The 16,934-nt window shown below is 42.1% G+C and overlaps 1 protein-coding gene across 1 annotated transcript in view; it reads left to right on the top strand.

The window, feature by feature from the left end:
- cacna2d2a (calcium channel, voltage-dependent, alpha 2/delta subunit 2a) overlaps positions 1–16,934 on the top strand; it is a 143,351-nt gene that overhangs the window by 89,826 nt on the left and 36,591 nt on the right. The window contains exons 6-8 of the mRNA XM_061069533.1: positions 2,955–3,093; positions 14,565–14,696; positions 14,926–14,983. Of these exons, the coding sequence (XP_060925516.1) occupies positions 2,955–3,093; positions 14,565–14,696; positions 14,926–14,983 (329 nt within the window). The remainder of the gene's footprint in view (positions 1–2,954; positions 3,094–14,564; positions 14,697–14,925; positions 14,984–16,934) is intronic.

The raw sequence follows: 16,934 nt of genomic DNA, 5'->3' as shown, positions 1-16,934 counted from the left end.
ACTTTACTTTACTAATTTTCTGTTTTTCTTTTGAGGAATATTTTAAAGTCAATGTGTTAAAAGCAACTGTTTATGTAATTTTATGTCGGTTAAAAGAACTGCATTTTTCTCTTGGTCTTTCTTGCACTCGATCAATTGCAAGTACACACACACACACACAAACTACACACACACGTACTATACACACACACGTACTAAACACACACAGGGCACTGGTCGGCTGAAGGCGGGAGCGAGAGAATCTTCAAAATGTCATCTCTGGCCTCTTCAGCCTTTAATTAAACCTCGAGAATGGGGGAGATAAAATTAACAAATTGGGTAATGAATTGAGAAAAACAGGTGGTGGATGGTTGAAGAAAACGAACCAATCAGTCTTTCCTGTGTGGATTTATTCCGCTGTTAATTAGATGCTGCCTTGGTTAATTATGATTGGGCTCTTCTGAAGAAAGAAAGAGAGAAAGAAAAAAAAAGAAAAACCTCCTCCCTGCCCGACAGTGACAGAATTAGTGTCAGACTGAGTGATAAACAAACACCTCAACCTTACAGTTAGTGCTGGTGAAGAAACGGCATCCGTCAACCAATCAGGTTTAATGTTAATAGGTAATCAGTCGCAAAAGTGTGTCAACAAATCTGCACTAAACTTTAATTGAAGGATCGGAAGCTCTGTTCATCTCCGACTAAAGTATTTGTATTCAACATTACATTTTACTCCTCTACATCTTGAGTCCCACATTGATCCTTCCCTCTTTTATTTCGACTTAAAACATCCTTATTGAATTAGAACGTGAGATCACAGCACAACACTTACAACATTATTCAACTGGTTGTTTTTAAACTTTGAGTTAGAACCATATATATATGTCCTTTATTTCTAAAATGCTAACTGCTTTTACCCAACACTCAATTTGATGATAAATAATAATGATAATAATAATAATTCATTGTTTTGTAAACAGGGCTTCAACAATGACATTTAACATAGGTTTAAAACAGTGAAAGTATAGAAAATACATAAAAATGAATCACGCATAATAATCCATGTGTTTAATGTCAGGTGTTTCCACCCAGGACATATTCATCTGTCCTGACATGTTTCACATCCATATCATGAACTGGTTTCCATCACAGCAGTGAAATGTTTCTTATGTTGACTTTCAACAAGACCTTAAGCACAACTATCCCCCGGCTCGTCCCACCGACAGCTTGTAATTGCATTTTAATAGACAATTAGAGTTGGCCCATCAATCAGTTTATGCCATGGACATGGGGTTTTGATTTAATTTCTCTCGCCCCAAAAAAAACAACATCAACAATAACCCCAAATAGTCTACAACACGTCAGATCCAGTTAACCCATGCCACTCTATTTAAATGAAACTCACAAGCTGTATTTTAAAGTCAAATTTGTTTTGCAGCAGCCGGAGCACTCGCGGAATGACCAGCGATATGAGTTTTTGTTTTACAAATATCCAATAAATGAAGGCTGATGGAGGATGACTAATGAAGGGAGAATGATAGAGGCATGACGCCTCACTGTGCTGAGGGCGACTTCTCCACGGCGCTGAATCAAAGAGCTCGGTGCATGAGCGCACATTAGTTAAATCGTTTCACCAAGATCCCTCCACGACTCCACATCGTACACTTTAATATTTGAATCTTGATGTCGTAGATGTGACCTACTACGTGCTGCTTTCTTAGAACGTGTCTAACAGGGTTTTCAGTGAGCAAGATCAAGAATAAGTTAATAAACTCAGATGGAGAGGGACGTTCTATCTCGCTGCCATTTTTTTTATTTCCCTGCACATCCCACAATCAGCTCCTCCTGTGGGAACAGGCACAGATTGTACTCTATTGATAACTTATCTAGATAAAAAGCTTAAATGTCAGTTTTGCCTTTTACTTTATCTTCTGGCTTTCTTTGATATCTGACACTTTTACCATCGCAATATGTATGTCAGGCTTTCTCGTCGTGTACAACGCCACGACTGAGAAGACGAACAGGAGCCAGCACGTTTCTATTCAGATTTAGCTTGGGAGCATCTCTTTTTTGTTTTGTTTTAAGAGGCGCAGGCGAGAGAGAGGAGACAGCGTTAGGAAAGACGTTATCATTCAGACGGATGGGAGACTAAACAGTGATTAAGTGGCGTTGGTTGCTAGTTATTGTTGGGGTTAATTTGCACGGCACCTCGAGTGTCTGTGATAAGTCATCTCGGGTACTAATGACTCTCTCTGCTTGGTGTCTGCTCTGATACTTGCTGCTGTTCTCTGATGAGAGGGAGGAAATAAAAGAGCCGAATCCTAAAGGCGGAGTAACGTCACATTAATTGATATTTATATGCTTAACAGTACCTGAAGGCTGTGAGATTTCAGCCGTTTTTATAAATAAACTCTAGAAAATGTCCTCCAAATTTGGTAGGGAGTTTGCCTTTCACTTATGAATAATGCAGCAGGAGATTATGCAGGTTCACAACAAAAATAAAACGTCCAGAACTTTCAGGTGAGGGGTGGAGCCTGTGTAGAACACGGCATATGAATTCAGCTGTATAAATCATGTGTTTTTGTTTGTGTGTGTATGGCATTGTGAGATATTTGCATTTTTTTCTGTTTAGTCAGGATTTAGAAATGTCATCGACACACCCACTCGCTCGCTGTGAATTTTTGTTTTCTCGCATTGGCCAACTCTGACATTTTATCAATATATAAATAGCCCCACTGGACAGCTTCAGGAAAAAGTCTGGAGTTAGGTGCACGTCTGAAAGTAGCTTATATGTGCGTTAGAAAGAAAGATCAGATTCATCATTTGTACCAGAGCCACAGATGGAGGCGATAAAGCCACAAAGAGATGGAACCATATTTGCATGTTTCCCTTGTTTTTCTATCCACTTGTATTTGTTTGCTCACTCAGATATGTGTGTGTGTTTTTGTATGTGTGCATGTGTTTGTGTGTGCATGCAGGCGGAGGACGGAGAAGAGGAGAGCCTGCTGGATAGCACGACCTCGTTGGAGCTGGAGTTTGTGGACGATCCAAACTTCAAAAACAAGGTCAACTACTCCGCCAGTGCGGTCCAGATTCCTACAGACATATACAAAGGCTGTAAGTACACAACAATACTTTCTCTTCATGATTGTTTTGTAGAGTGAGTGACTTTACACCGGCTAAATAAATTCCTCACAGCAAGAAGTCTGTCTCTGTACGTCGGCCCTGTGTTGAACTGGTACCCTCAAAGTATAAGCAGAGTAGACAGATAAGGGATGGGTACTCAAGGCCTGTTTTGTTTGCTGGATGATCTCTTACCATTATTTGAATGTGTCGTGTGTACTACGACATCTCCTGGTTGTCACACAAACTGCTTGGTCATGGATAGATCCTTTGACTCGACCTCTCCAGCACGTTAGCTCAGTCTCGCCCTCTTTTTATGTCAGCTTGCACTTTGGCACACTAACATGATTTTAGATGACAGACGCTCTCTCACACCACATTCCAACTGTATTTTCTTTTTGAACGCATGGGCATTGCCTGTGTCACTTGTGGGCCCTGCCCTTCGTGCCTGGCACCGCGCTGCCCCACGGCCATAACACCCTCCTTGGTCTGCAGCTGCCAAATGGACAAAGGAACACATGTACCTTGGGGGACTCTGATTTTTCTTGGCACGTTCCCTCTGTTACCCACCTCGAACCTTTTAGACGCTCTGTCCCGGCCTCTTTAAAGACTCAGAAACTAGAAGCCGTGAGCAGGCAGACATTTTCAGCGAGGCAAATTTCGTAGTTTTTTTTATGGCAGAGCTCTTTGCCGTCTTTGTTGAAGAGGCAGTGAACGGCCCCTTCCTGTAACAATGCACTCCAGCTGTGTCTCCAGACAAATCTTGTCTGAATAAGACACTCTTGGTTCAGGAGGAGATGTCAAAGGCCACGGCTAACTCACAATAGAGCAATCAGGCCTGCACATTGTTCCCGGAGCCATTTTGTGCCAGCTCTGGTTCCCCTGTCTGAAGATATGAGTCAGAGAATAAAGGCCTCTTGATTGAGCCTGGTAGAGACCAGACAAGTAGAGTGGTACAGTGCATAGAATAATTTTTTTTTCTCTTCTCTTCTCTGGAAATGTTTCTATTGATGTTGTGTTGCTAGCTCCCATTGCGCAGTCTGCTGTGCTGAGATTGTCAACTGCCAATTTGTTGCCAGCTCCATTATGAACGTGCGTTGTGTTTAAGGTGTTGGTGATTTAAAAAAACAAAACTGTAATGAAACACATGTTGCTGCTCAGATTCTTAAAGACCCTTTGCCACCAAACCCAATGGCACGAATGTAGAATTTATAATCATCAGTCTTGACATGATAAAGGTGCAATGTAGACAAAGTTAAAGGGAAACTCCAAAGATTTTACACGTTAGCATCTATTTACAGGTCCTGCATGGGAGTGACGCTACAAACTATTTGTACGTTATTCAAAATGTTTAGATTGAGCTGCTCCAAATCTGATGATTGGCCTCAAGACATGTAATTTGAGGCAGTATATGTTGGGTCAGGAGACTACTCATTGGAAAATGAAGAAAATCATTGTATGGTTTCCACATTTTTGCTGTTGCACTGGCTAATGCTACACTACTGGGAATATTTTCTTCACTGCTCTAAAAACAGTACTTGCCAGTGGCAGTACATGGCACCTGCTGTTTTGGAGCAGCAGAAGTGATTTCCAGGAATTGTAGTTGTATCTGTATGGAACTAATATAGTTTAAAGATGTGGAATTGAATCAGAACATGTATTTGCTTACTCGCCAATGTCCGAAATAGCATTTTCAACAGGAGGTATTTCCAAAGCTGGCATCGGTAGTTTACTCTAGTTTTTTATTTGTAGTCTAGTTTAACAGAACATAACGATAATACCTACCCATTGCTTTCAAGGGACAAAGACAACAAGTAAGATCAGTATTATCAGGGAATCACTGTTTTAATTAACTTATCCAGCAGAACTTTACTTCAAGCTCCTGTCACAGGGTTCAGGTTTGTAGAGTTTCATTAGTTTTAGAGAGAGATGTCAACGGAGTTCCTCTCTGGTCCTGCCATTGGGAGCCTGCAGGGTGCCTTGGAGAGGATGTCTGAGGAAACTGATGTGGGCGGATTGTTGTCCTCTTGGTCTGCAGAGGTCTGGATCTACAGTAAATCTGTGGGTATAGGATGAGCAGAGGGAAGGAGTGATGTGAGTGGGTAGATTGAGTGCTTGTTCCTCAGGGGGAGGCCAGAGGAAAGGAAGAGAACTGAAAACTATATAATGGAGCACAGTCCAAAGTACAGCGAACAAAGCTTAACGGTTGTTGTGAAATTCACAAGTGTTGTTTATTAGCACTTAAAGTAGCTCACTTTGATTTGTACACATTGTTAATGTACTGGATGAATTGGCTGTTTTCCAGAAAATGGCATCTTAAATTTGTAGTCACATGAAAATGAGGGTCCTTGGAGAACGGCACAGATCGACTGAGAGATAGAAAGAAAGGGGTGAGAGGGGATGGAAGGAGAGGGGACACTTTTATAATAGCAAAAAAATATCGTTCTTTTTTTTATTGTGATCCTTTCAGCGGCTAAATGAGGCGGTGTATCCATCCTGGTTTGATTTGTCTGCTAGGCCCCATGTCCGTTTATTGAGATTGAGAGTGTTCCCTGAGCGCAGTAATGAACCATTTTATGATTCATTATCCCACTGCTGATTCCTGCTGCCAAGTCTGCAAACTTTCTAATTAGCTTAGGTCAAACATTCATACAGTTTTCTTCTAATTATCATTGCTTATTTCAGGATGGACATCGCAACACAAGCCCGGGGGAATAAATTGATGTGGGCGGGGTCATCCGTGTATTCTCCCTCTGAATGTTACAGACATTGTGACGAACAGGCAGTGATTTGCTAAATAATTGTTGAGGAAAGGCCTCTGGGTATATAACGTTTAAAATAACTGCAAAAATAAGGACGAAAAACAGTGAGGGAATACGCAATCATTCTTTATTTTATAGATTCTTTGAACCTCATTGGTAATTGGACATCGGAGTCCGTGCTGCAGATGGAGGATACTAAGCCAGATTGGGTCAATCCTCAGTTGCATGTACATTACAATATGTTGAAAATATACACCATTGTATATCAGCCTTTTTGAAAAATAAGTAATTATGTGTGTACAGTGTACACATAGTGGATGCCTACATTAGTGTGTGTGTGTTCCAATAAGCAGCCACTGTTCCCAGCAGGGTATAGAGAGAACCACCAGTGAATGTGGGAAGTCCTTTCATTAAATTTGAAGTTTAAATCCGCTGCATGCGGCGCCGTTTCCAGAGGCCTAGCGTCATGTTGTCACTTTGCTATTGTAGTCGAGCACAGTGAGAAACTTGGTTATCACAAATGAATGGCGAGGACTGGTTAACTGTGTGTGCAGATGAAAGAGCAGAGCTTAAATGATTTGCATGGAATGATTATCCCACCCACCACACACACACACACACACACACAAACACACACAGACACACACAGGCAATCACCACAACCACCATCGTCACCCGCCCCTGTACTTGCCTGTCTAATTGTTCAATCAGAGCCTTATCAGATTTGCTTAACACATTTCCAAAGTCTTCCATTACTTTTTAACATTGATTTTCTCTGAGGTTTTAGCCTAGTTCACACTTCACGGTTTTTATCACAATTTTCCAATCGCCAACCTATTTAGGAAGTTGGAGAAAAGGCTCAAGTTTGGAGCAAAATGAGGATTTAATATGCAGTCGCCAATCTCTGTGTCCGACCTCATTGACAGGTCGCAGACTCTGGCTATGATTGTAGAAGGCAAAAATATCTAAGACGAATCAGTGACAACTACAGACAACTATGGCAACGTTTTGAAGCATGACCAGGATTTGCCTTTTCTATACAACTGTGATGGGACGTGCTGCGAAGGACCCCCCCCCCCATCACCAGTCAGTCGTGTAGTATGAACTCACATCTGCAAGACTCATGATCAAACAATAACAGGTCATGTAGTTTGAAGTTGCAGTCTGAACTTGGCACAATTCGTTTGCTTGTCAGTTGGTGTTTGTCAGGTTGTGTATAGTTTGTTACAGCAGATTGTTTTTGTTGTTGCTGAAAACAGGTTTTTGTTTTGTTTTTGTTAAAAAACGGCGGCCTGCAGAATATTATGCCAAATTTAATGCAAGGAAATATTCCCTGTTATTCACTGCGGGCATCTACCTCAAACACCGGGGGTTATTAGCATTATAACTAGGATAAAGTGTAAAGAAAGTGTTGTGATTTCAAGAGGTTAAAACATGCTTTTATTCATGAAACTTAAATTAACAAGAGAGTGTACTCCCTGCCCTTCCATTGTTAGCCTCCTTTTTCTCTGGTCCAAGCCTGGATCCCCTCTGGGAAGCTGCTGGCACCAAATAAATAAATAAAATAAATCATCCAATTCACCTTTGTAAAGAGCAAATTGCACGGGGTGTCTGTAATGTGCAGGGGGAAATTGTGTGCAACAGATACAGCAGATAGTGAGTCAACGCAGTGTCGTGTGAGAGGTAAAAAGAAGAGATTTGCATTTCTCGGGTTTAATTTGAGTCAAACTGCCTCTGATGTCTCTCATCCTCTGTAAAATGGATCTGGGGAAAAGTCCGCTTGGCTGGCTCTGAGGGACAAAGGCAACATTTTATAGACAGACTCAGGTCTGTTCACAATAGGAAGGGAGTGTGAAAATGAGAAGAAGGAGAGTTATGCTTTGTTACTAAGTCGTATTATAAACTCCGGCTCCAATTAGTCACTGCTCCCACTCAGCCTTAAGCTTATATCTATAATATTAAACTTCTTATCCTTAAGTTTGAAGCGTAAAGATATCCTTCAAATAGAGCAGGGGTGGGGCAGCTCGAGTCCTGCAGTGGCCACAAGTTTGATTCCTACTCCGATGTTTGTCCGTGTGTTTATTTGTCCACGTACTGCACATACATCCAGTATCGTTCAGGTTCCATTAAGTGCAGGAAGTTTCCCTGTCGACCAACTCAACATCAAACTAGATTCAAAACTGTGGAAAGAGCTAAAGTGACTGAAAAAGAAAACAAAAAGAGTAAGAAATCAATGAAGAGAGGGGGTTTTGGAGAATAGGATTCAAAGTTAAAAAGAGAAGAAATACAGAAGTAACAGTGCACTCTGTATTTTCAGTTGTTCTCAACGTTACAGACGTGACATCTTTCTTTCTCCGCCCCTCACCCGTCTCACCCCCGATAGTGTGTGCCCAGTGAAGGTGCACTATCATTCACCCGCACACTAATTAGAACAGTCAGCACAACAAACTCCACTTCACTCACCAGCAGCCTCACAAATTACATTGGGTGTGTTTGTTATTTACTGCTCTTGCTTAATTAGAAAAATCGTTTGGCGGAGCACTCTGGAGGTGTGGTGAAATCTCTCCCTTACGTATTATTCGGTATTAATAATCACTTTTCCTCAGAGAAACCCCCCCGACACACAAACACACACATGCGTACACACCCGGTCTGAAATTGCTGTCAAGCAAAACTCAGGTATCTTAACAACAAATACTACTCCTGAGTAAAACTGTTTGATTCCCTCAAATGATTTTTAATTATGATTAATTTAATTTATAATTAGTTAATGCAGCGGCTTCCTTAGCTAACAGATTCTCTGGGAGTGCTTTCTAAACTAAAGTATACAACAGGAAAGAATATAAGTCAGGTTATAAAGCACCTTCTTGGTTTTTTTTCCTCAACCAAAGCTACAAAAAGACAAAAAAAATTTCTGCAAAGGCTTAGACTTTGTTTTAGCTTTGCTTTGTGTGATGTGTGAGCTGCTGCCAGTTCCTGTTGCTGCTGTTTGCTCCTGCAGGATGAAAGCTTTTAGGTTCAGGCACTTTAACACTCGGCCAGCAGCCATGAAGGAAGAAGGAAGGAGAGGCAGTGAGGAAAAGAGGGGAGAAGAGGGTAAGATGTAAAGGAACAGGGCTGACATTGTAGAGACACAGAAAAGGAATTGGTAAATTCAGATGTTGGTTTGTGATGACCTCAAAATATTGATGTTCAGATATCAATACCAGCATCAGAAATACCTGTCTGCTGAAAATGCTGCATAGGGCATCGGCAAGTACACAAATCTACGGATCTGATACCAGGTCTTTGAAATAGTTTCACCCTTCACCCTTCTTATCCTGGAAATCACTTCTTCTTCACTGCTCCAAAACAGCAGTTGGACCGTACTGCCACTTGCAAACACTGTTTTTAGAGATTTCCAGTAGTGTAGCATTCACCAGATCACTGTCCAAAATTTACTCTGACCAAAAGAGGTCGTTTTCATTCAGGTCAAACTGAGGTAGGGTTTGTTTTTTTGCAGTTTTTGTCATAATTTAGACTTTTGGACCAATTGCAGGAAGTTGAGACACCATTAAACAATAGAAGAAGAAACAGAAGCGGAGGCAGCTTGTAGTCTTCCCCACCAATGATGTAATGGTTAAATGACAAGGACGCTCATTTTCCAGTGTTACCATAAATACATCGACCAAGATAAAATATAATTCTCAATTCAAACGGAAATACATTGTTTTCTCTCTGTACTTTACTCAAAAAAATAAAGAATACAAAAGCGGAAGTCACAACACTTAAGACCACCATCCTTCCATACACTAATCAATGCCAGGTAAAAGTAGCCCACCTAGATGATGACAAGACATACAAACAGTAAAAAAACACAAAAGTCTTTAATGTGCTCCCTAAATGTGAAACCAAAACTAACCGGATCAAACGTAAACAACCTATCAAAGACGTTAACCAGGGAAATGTCTCCTTTCAGCGTTGTGTTCACCACAAAGACAATTCTATTCACCATCCCTTGTGGACTGGAAGTAAAAGAAAAAACGTCAGAGAAAGATTCAGGGGGAGAAATGTAAATCCGACTTGCTGACAGGCTGAACAGCACGAGGGGGAGATCATCTGCTTTTGTCATTTGTGAACTGATCTTTTGAGTGAAGACACCAATGATTCTGCCAAAGCTAAATCACACACGACTTTGTGAGAATATCCAGTCTGGGTATCAACTCCCTAAGATTCAATGACATGCGTGTCTCCTTCCTGTCTTCTGGAGTAAAACCACCAGTATATCAAAGTAAAGAGAACTGAACTACACTAGTACCACTTAGTCAATCAATTTAAAAAGATTTAAATGCATTTCAGCAATACTGATTATGATACTTCAAAGGGAATCCCCCCACAGGCTTTGGAACTATTACCATCATGGGTTTCTGATGAGGGACCACTTGTGTTGCTCTGATGTATTACAGGCCCCTGTGCCTCTCAGCTGCCTGTACAGTCAATGCATGGACCCATTGCTATAATGTTGGATTATTACAGGGCTTGACGCACAGATTAGTTTGGATGGCTCCTTATCACGAGTATATCAGAGTGAATAATGGGTGCTGGTGGAAGGTTGGGGTGGATTGAGGGATGATGTCACACAGAGATGCTCCATAAATCCCATTCATAATTGTTTCCCTACTTGGTGTGCAGTCCTGCTCCATGAAGGGGTAAAGCCAAGGGTGCTCTAAATGTCAGGGGAGCGGCGCTCTGATGAATTACCTTTTAAAGATATCACAGAGCGGGCGTTCCATGTGAAAGATGAGGCCCAACACAATGCTCACAGGCTCTGTCCGCCTGTGGAGATATTTCCTCCCCCCCCAAGGGGAAATTTGTCTTTTTATCAACTGTCCTGAGAAGTCACATCACATCCTAACTGCGTAAATCAAAGATAATTAGTTTACTGCGTTTTCCTTATCTGTGATGTGCCGTCGTTTTTCTTTGGTTTGGGTTTTACTGCAGCGATCACGTGCAGATGTGTGTCTGCATGTGTGATTGTGTGTGTTTGCGGTGAAGGTGCCTCACATATGACTGGTTTAGGTCTTTGGTCTGTTTTATTACTCTGGTTGAAAGAGTAATCTGATCGGCACTAAAGACGCGAATATATACCATTGCCAGCACCATTAAAACATCATGGACACGGAAATATTCAGAAAACATATCAAGCACACTGCAGGTGTTAGATCCACGTGTGCATGCAGCCCTGGGCAGAGATGAGGCTGATAATCTGTGGTGCATATATCCAGTGAGGTACCTTGATGTTAGTCCTGGTTTCTGAGATGATGCTGGTTTGAGACGGAGGTCACAGGATGTCTCTTCGCCCTTGGCCTGTCTGGGACGGCTATCATTACATACCCAGTGCCTCTCCAGATAAGTGCACCTAGGACTTCACAGCACACGGGCCGCCCACCCCCCAGCAACCCGCTGTGATAACTCCCGCTCAAAGGATAATGCTTTTTACACATTAATCAGATGGCTCTTTAACCATGGAGCGCTGCGTGGCCCAGATGAAATTGAAATCCGTAGTTTGCTTCCCTGATAATCTCCACACCAACATCAGTAAAATATCGCCACCGGTCCTGTTGAAATGAATCGACTCACGGGAGCGACTGCAGCAAGTTTGGAAATCCATGGTCATAAAACTGCAGAGATACTGAGAGTCTCACATCTTCTCCTCCCTCGTTGCATTCCTCCACTTCCTCCGACCATCTGGACTCTGCTAATGTAAACATGTGTTATGAGAGATAGAAGCTAATAAAGCACTTTCACTCTCTAATTCCGGTTGAATGCAATTAACTTTGTAGCAGAAATGTCCCTGGAAAACACATCCTTCAGGAATGAGTCATCAAATAACAGCTGACAAACCATTAGACTGATTGTTTAATGAAACAAATCAGAAGCTACTGTTTATTTTACAGTGATGGTAAAGCCTCCGCTGACGCAATGCCCACAAATTACTGATTTTAATTATGGGTGAAACGACTACCTGCAAGTGTCTGGTGGCTGGCTGCAGTATAAATATATATATTCAAGTCTGGGATATGGGCTTCATTTCTGGATTGGGGGAGGAAGTGGAGACTTGTTTTTTACATTTAAAAGATAGGACAAAATGGGGACAGGTTTTTCGCACTAGTTTGATGATAAGTTGCTCACCACCAGCTGGATTTCCCAGTAGAAACCCTGCAGCCATCGTCCACTGGGCAGAGGGGTGCCCACCAGCCTTAATGTTCGGCCTCAGATGTCGTCTCCGCGTCCTAGCTAGTTGTTTACCTACCAAACAAAGGTCTCATATTTGTGACATAATTTGAAAAGACTTCTCAAATCATTTTGCTCAGTCATGTCTCCGATTCTGGCATTTTCAATTTAGCTGTTTAAAGTTTGAAGTTTGTTTTGGGTCCATTTATGTATTTTCTCTCCTTCCCTCATGGGCCAGAAATTGCCGTTTTTCGGGCTGTGAAGGCAGCCGCTCATTCGTGTTAATATGTGTGTTGCCTTTCATCAGTCGCCCTCCCTCCCTCTCTCTTTTTTATCCTCATCTGTAGGGCTGCTTCCATCCTCCTCTTTTCTTCCTTTGTGGTTATGTCTATGAACTTTGAGAAAACACGTTGAGGAGCTCCCCTCGGTGATGGCAGTAATTTGGCTTTCATATATTCCTATCCTCCAGACACTATTTAGTGCTTCTGTTGTGAGCGTGTGTACGTGTGTGTGTATGTGCGTGTCTGTGTGTGCGTGTGTGTGTGTGTATGTTTGTGAACACTTGTTTTGCAGGATGCTGGAGAGTAATGAAACTTCGCTTTGTTTTGAGCGGTGACAGTTTGTGCAAAGGAAAATGGAGCATTTAACTGAAGAAAGATGACAACAGTATGTTCTTAGTTAACAACAGTGTGATTGTGATTATCAAGAGGCTTTCAGCTTAGAGTGAGGGAGGTAAGCGGCGGCTGGGGGAAGCTTGTATTTCTTAACTTTAAACTGACAGCTCGTCAAAGTGGTAATTGAAAAGCATGGGAAAGTGGATAATGATCATTTATTTGCGTGAAATTCAAACGAGGGGTAGAGGAGAGTTGGACCCGTCGGTTCAGAGGCTTATCTAGCTTTGTTTGGCCTTAGTAATTAAATCAGAGGAGAGAGTGAAGTTCTCCCCTGCTCAGCGCCTCATCTTGTTTCCTCTTTAATCAGGTGGCTATTAAACCTCTGATTGCACATCTTCTGACTTCAGCTCAGCTATTAAACAGAATGAAAGCGTTTTATGTGTGTGTGTGTGTGTGTGTGTGTGTGTGTGTGTGTGTGTGTGTGTGTGTGTGTGTGTGTGTGTGTGTGTGTGTGTGAGTGTGTGTGTGTGTGAGTGTGTGGAGCCATTGAAGAGTAAGAGAAATAAAAGGGCAGTAAGAGTGAGGTAGAGAGAAACAAGATACACTGGTTGTTATTCTAGCTCCACCAGCGGCACGCTATTTCATTTCTTGACTTGATGATAAATTTGTCCCCCAATCATAAATCCGTTTCACACAGCACCACTGACCGGTGGGATACAACTGTGACCTCACATTCAGAGCTAAAACCCAGGATGATGTGTTGAGCCGGACATGCAGAGGCAGACCTGCTCTTATTCTGCTCTCTTTCCTCCCCCCAGTCGCTGAGCAGTCCTCTAACACAGACAACTATAGTTTGTTTATCTCTGCTATCAAAAATTCCAGAGACAGTTTCTTTCTCCACACGCTGCGAATGACATATGACCTACTCCAAGGTCATCTCCGATTCCTCATCTGCACTCCTCAGAGATCGCCTAGATTAGAGCGATGCCCGGCTCAGATGGCGACCGCCGGCCACGCCGCCTGCATACATCCATTCTTATGTGCTCGGCTCGCTGCGGCTGGCACGGACAAGGTTGTTCAGCATGGAGAGTTAACCTTTGGGGTACTAGCAGAAAATGTATTATTTGTTCTCTGGCGGTGGTCATTTTTTTGAGGCTTACAATAAAAACTGGGGATATCAGATTTTTGTTTTTCTATCCATATATCACTACCACTTATCCCCTTGAAGGTCTCAGGGGTGCTGGAGCCCAAAGTAGCTGACATTGGGTGAGAGGCAGGCTGGACAGGTTGCTGGTATATTACAGGGCCAACATACAGAGACAAACACTTGCATCCACACCTACGGCTAATTCAGAGGTTCTTATTAACCTAACTCCAATCTGCATGTCTTTGGAGGAGGAGGAGGGGAGGAGGCCAGAGTACCTGGATGAAACCCATGCAGACATAGGGGGGGGGGGACATGGAATCTCCACAAAGAAAATACCCTGGCTGAAACAGGATCTGAACCGAGCCTCTGTTATCTTTTCTGCATATTTGTAACCGGGTGCAAAAGTCATAAAAGACTATTTTACGTGTTACGCAAAGTTGAAGCTGTGGCACATAATTAGCAGCTCATTTACAATTATCTCTATTTCATCCCTGTATATGAGTTGTGCCTATTTCAAGTGAACCTTGTTCACCAAACTTGTGACATTGTATTTTGCAGCATTAATCTGTTTGATCCATGGAGAAATTAAAACATAGCATAAATTATGTAAACTGTATCTGCCCCTTATTGAAAAAACAAGCTGGGTAAATTGGTAAACACTAATAAGCCCTGCACGGTCCTATATGTGCCAGTTCATGACCGTGCTTCTCTTTGTGTGTGTTCCCACAGCACCAGTCATCCTGAATGAGTTGAACTGGACCCAGGCTCTGGAGCGAGTCTTCATTGAGAACCGTCGGGAGGACAGCTCTCTGAAATGGCAGGTGTTCGGCAGCGCCACTGGAGTGACTCGATACTACCCAGGTAGGCCACAGGTCACCGAGTCAACAGTCGGCCTCATAACCCACAGGGAGATAAAGTCTAAATTGACCCCGTGGGCTCCTCAGCTGCAGAACATTGGCAATCTCTTATCAGATGGTTATAGTGGTAACAGGATCGACAGGATGAAATTATGATTACTTTGATCTTATCTGATCTGAAATATCCTACAGTGCACTGTTCGCCCTATAGCTTATTTTCTTGCTCTCTGCAGCCACTCCATGGAGGGCGCCCAACAAGATCGACCTGTACGACGTCCGCAGGAGACCCTGGTAAGTGCCGTCACGGTGAACTCTCCTAATATCACTCATCAATCACCTGAAATAAGAAAAGATAAGAAATAAGAAAAGAGCATCTTGATAATATTTGATTTGGGGCATTTGTTTCCTATAGTGGCTGCTTTGGACACTTTAGGGGTTGATGGTGAAATAGTCTTTATGTAATTCACTTATGAATGAGGTTGCTCAGATATTTCTTTAAGATTATCATTCATATTAGTAGCATTTAGTATTTTATAGTATACATGTAGTATTATAGTGGTACATTTGTGAATTTGACTCCAATAGATTAGATATGGTAAATTCATTAAAGCCAGACAGATGTGTATTTTTGGATTAATGCAGATACCAATACTACCAATACTTGCCTACCCATATATATATTTCAGAAAAATGATTTGGCAATGATTCCTAGGAAGTTGTTAAACCTTTGTGATGAACAGATGTAATTGATGCGTGAGAAGTAACACCATAAACTTTATTATAAATTATTTTATCACTAATAGTATTTCTAGATAAACAGATACAGGCGTGTTTCCTTGGATCCCGAACCCCACTTTGCCCCTGACAGCTGTGCCGACAGTGTGTGAGTGATGTGTGATAGAGAATGGGCTGTATTGTAAATGCTCTGTATGAATGCGTGTGATTGGGTGAATGGCAAAACTGTTCTGTAAAGTGCTTTGAGTAGTCATCAAGACAAAAAAGAGTTGTATAAATAGCAACAATTAACCATTTATAAACACAAAGAAAACACAAATACACATAACTTGAGTTAAGAAAATGGGCACATAAATATGTTTTTATTTAGGTAAAATCCAAATACTTTTTACATTGCTTATCCTAATGTAAATGCTCTAAAATCCATGAACTTGCTGAACTCTCAAAGCGCACTGTGTGCTCCTTCAGCTGAGGTTTGTGTAGCTCAGAGCCGACAGACTTGAACAAACAGAAACAGCAGCAGAGGAAAATTGCAGAAATTTAACTTGTCATTGCAACACCTGCTCTGTCGGCGGCAGCAGCCCTGTCATGCTGTGTTAAAGTTGTGACAAAGTGTTGGGAGGGGATCTGAGCCCACGCACTCACTCACACACACACACAAGCTCGCCGGAGACACATTTGATTTTTAAATCTTTGCGTAACAAAGGAGTGTCTGTACACATTGTCACTGCGTGTGCCTTTTATTCTTATATTCAAGATCAGGCCTTTTCATCTGTTCAAAGACGTAGCCTACAAACATGAACATCTTTGAACTATTACTGGTTCCTGCTTCTAGACCACGTGAACATTTCTGCGCCTCATATACATATTTTAATGCAATTCCTTGACAGAAAACATGTTTTTTCAGTTAATTTTCTAACCCAGGATCTTAATGCATGTCTGCATGTTAAGATATTTTTATGACTGCAGCACTATGTCGGAAAGAAAAGCTTTAAGTCTTAAATCCGGTCTCGTTTTGTCTCTGTCTGCTGTTGACCTTCTATGCTCAAGCTATATTGTTTAGAGGAATAAGATCAAAACGCTTTTTCCTAAGCCGTGTTTATCTTAGTAAGTGATCATGTAGAATGCACAGTATTTTGCTACAAGGGCAAAACAAGATAGAGGCTAATGTTTTTATTGAAAGTGCAGCAGCTGATCCCTGTACCGAGGGCCGGGCCGGGTGAGTGTGATCGGCCGGACAGAACTAGGCTGCGTTCACCCGCCCACCATGGCTTCCTGTCCACCCTTCCACATTCAATCTACTTGCCACTGTCACATCAGCTTTGTGGCAGCCCTGCCTGTTGCCTGGTTACAGGTTGGAGTGAACTGGACATAATCATGACAGCAATGTTGATTAGACCTGACCCCATTTTCCATCTCTGTCTCCGTCCAGCTCAGTGTGAGTGGCTGTTTGAGGTCAGGCCAGGCTGTCACATGAAGTCACCGGAGCTCAGAGCAAACAAACAAA

The sequence above is a fragment of the Limanda limanda genome, chromosome 4 (genome assembly GCF_963576545.1).
Source record: "Limanda limanda chromosome 4, fLimLim1.1, whole genome shotgun sequence".
NCBI classification, from domain to species: domain Eukaryota; kingdom Metazoa; phylum Chordata; class Actinopteri; order Pleuronectiformes; family Pleuronectidae; genus Limanda; species Limanda limanda.
The sequence above is the reverse complement of the archived record's forward strand: the minus strand, read 5'-3'. Positions and strand labels throughout refer to the sequence as shown.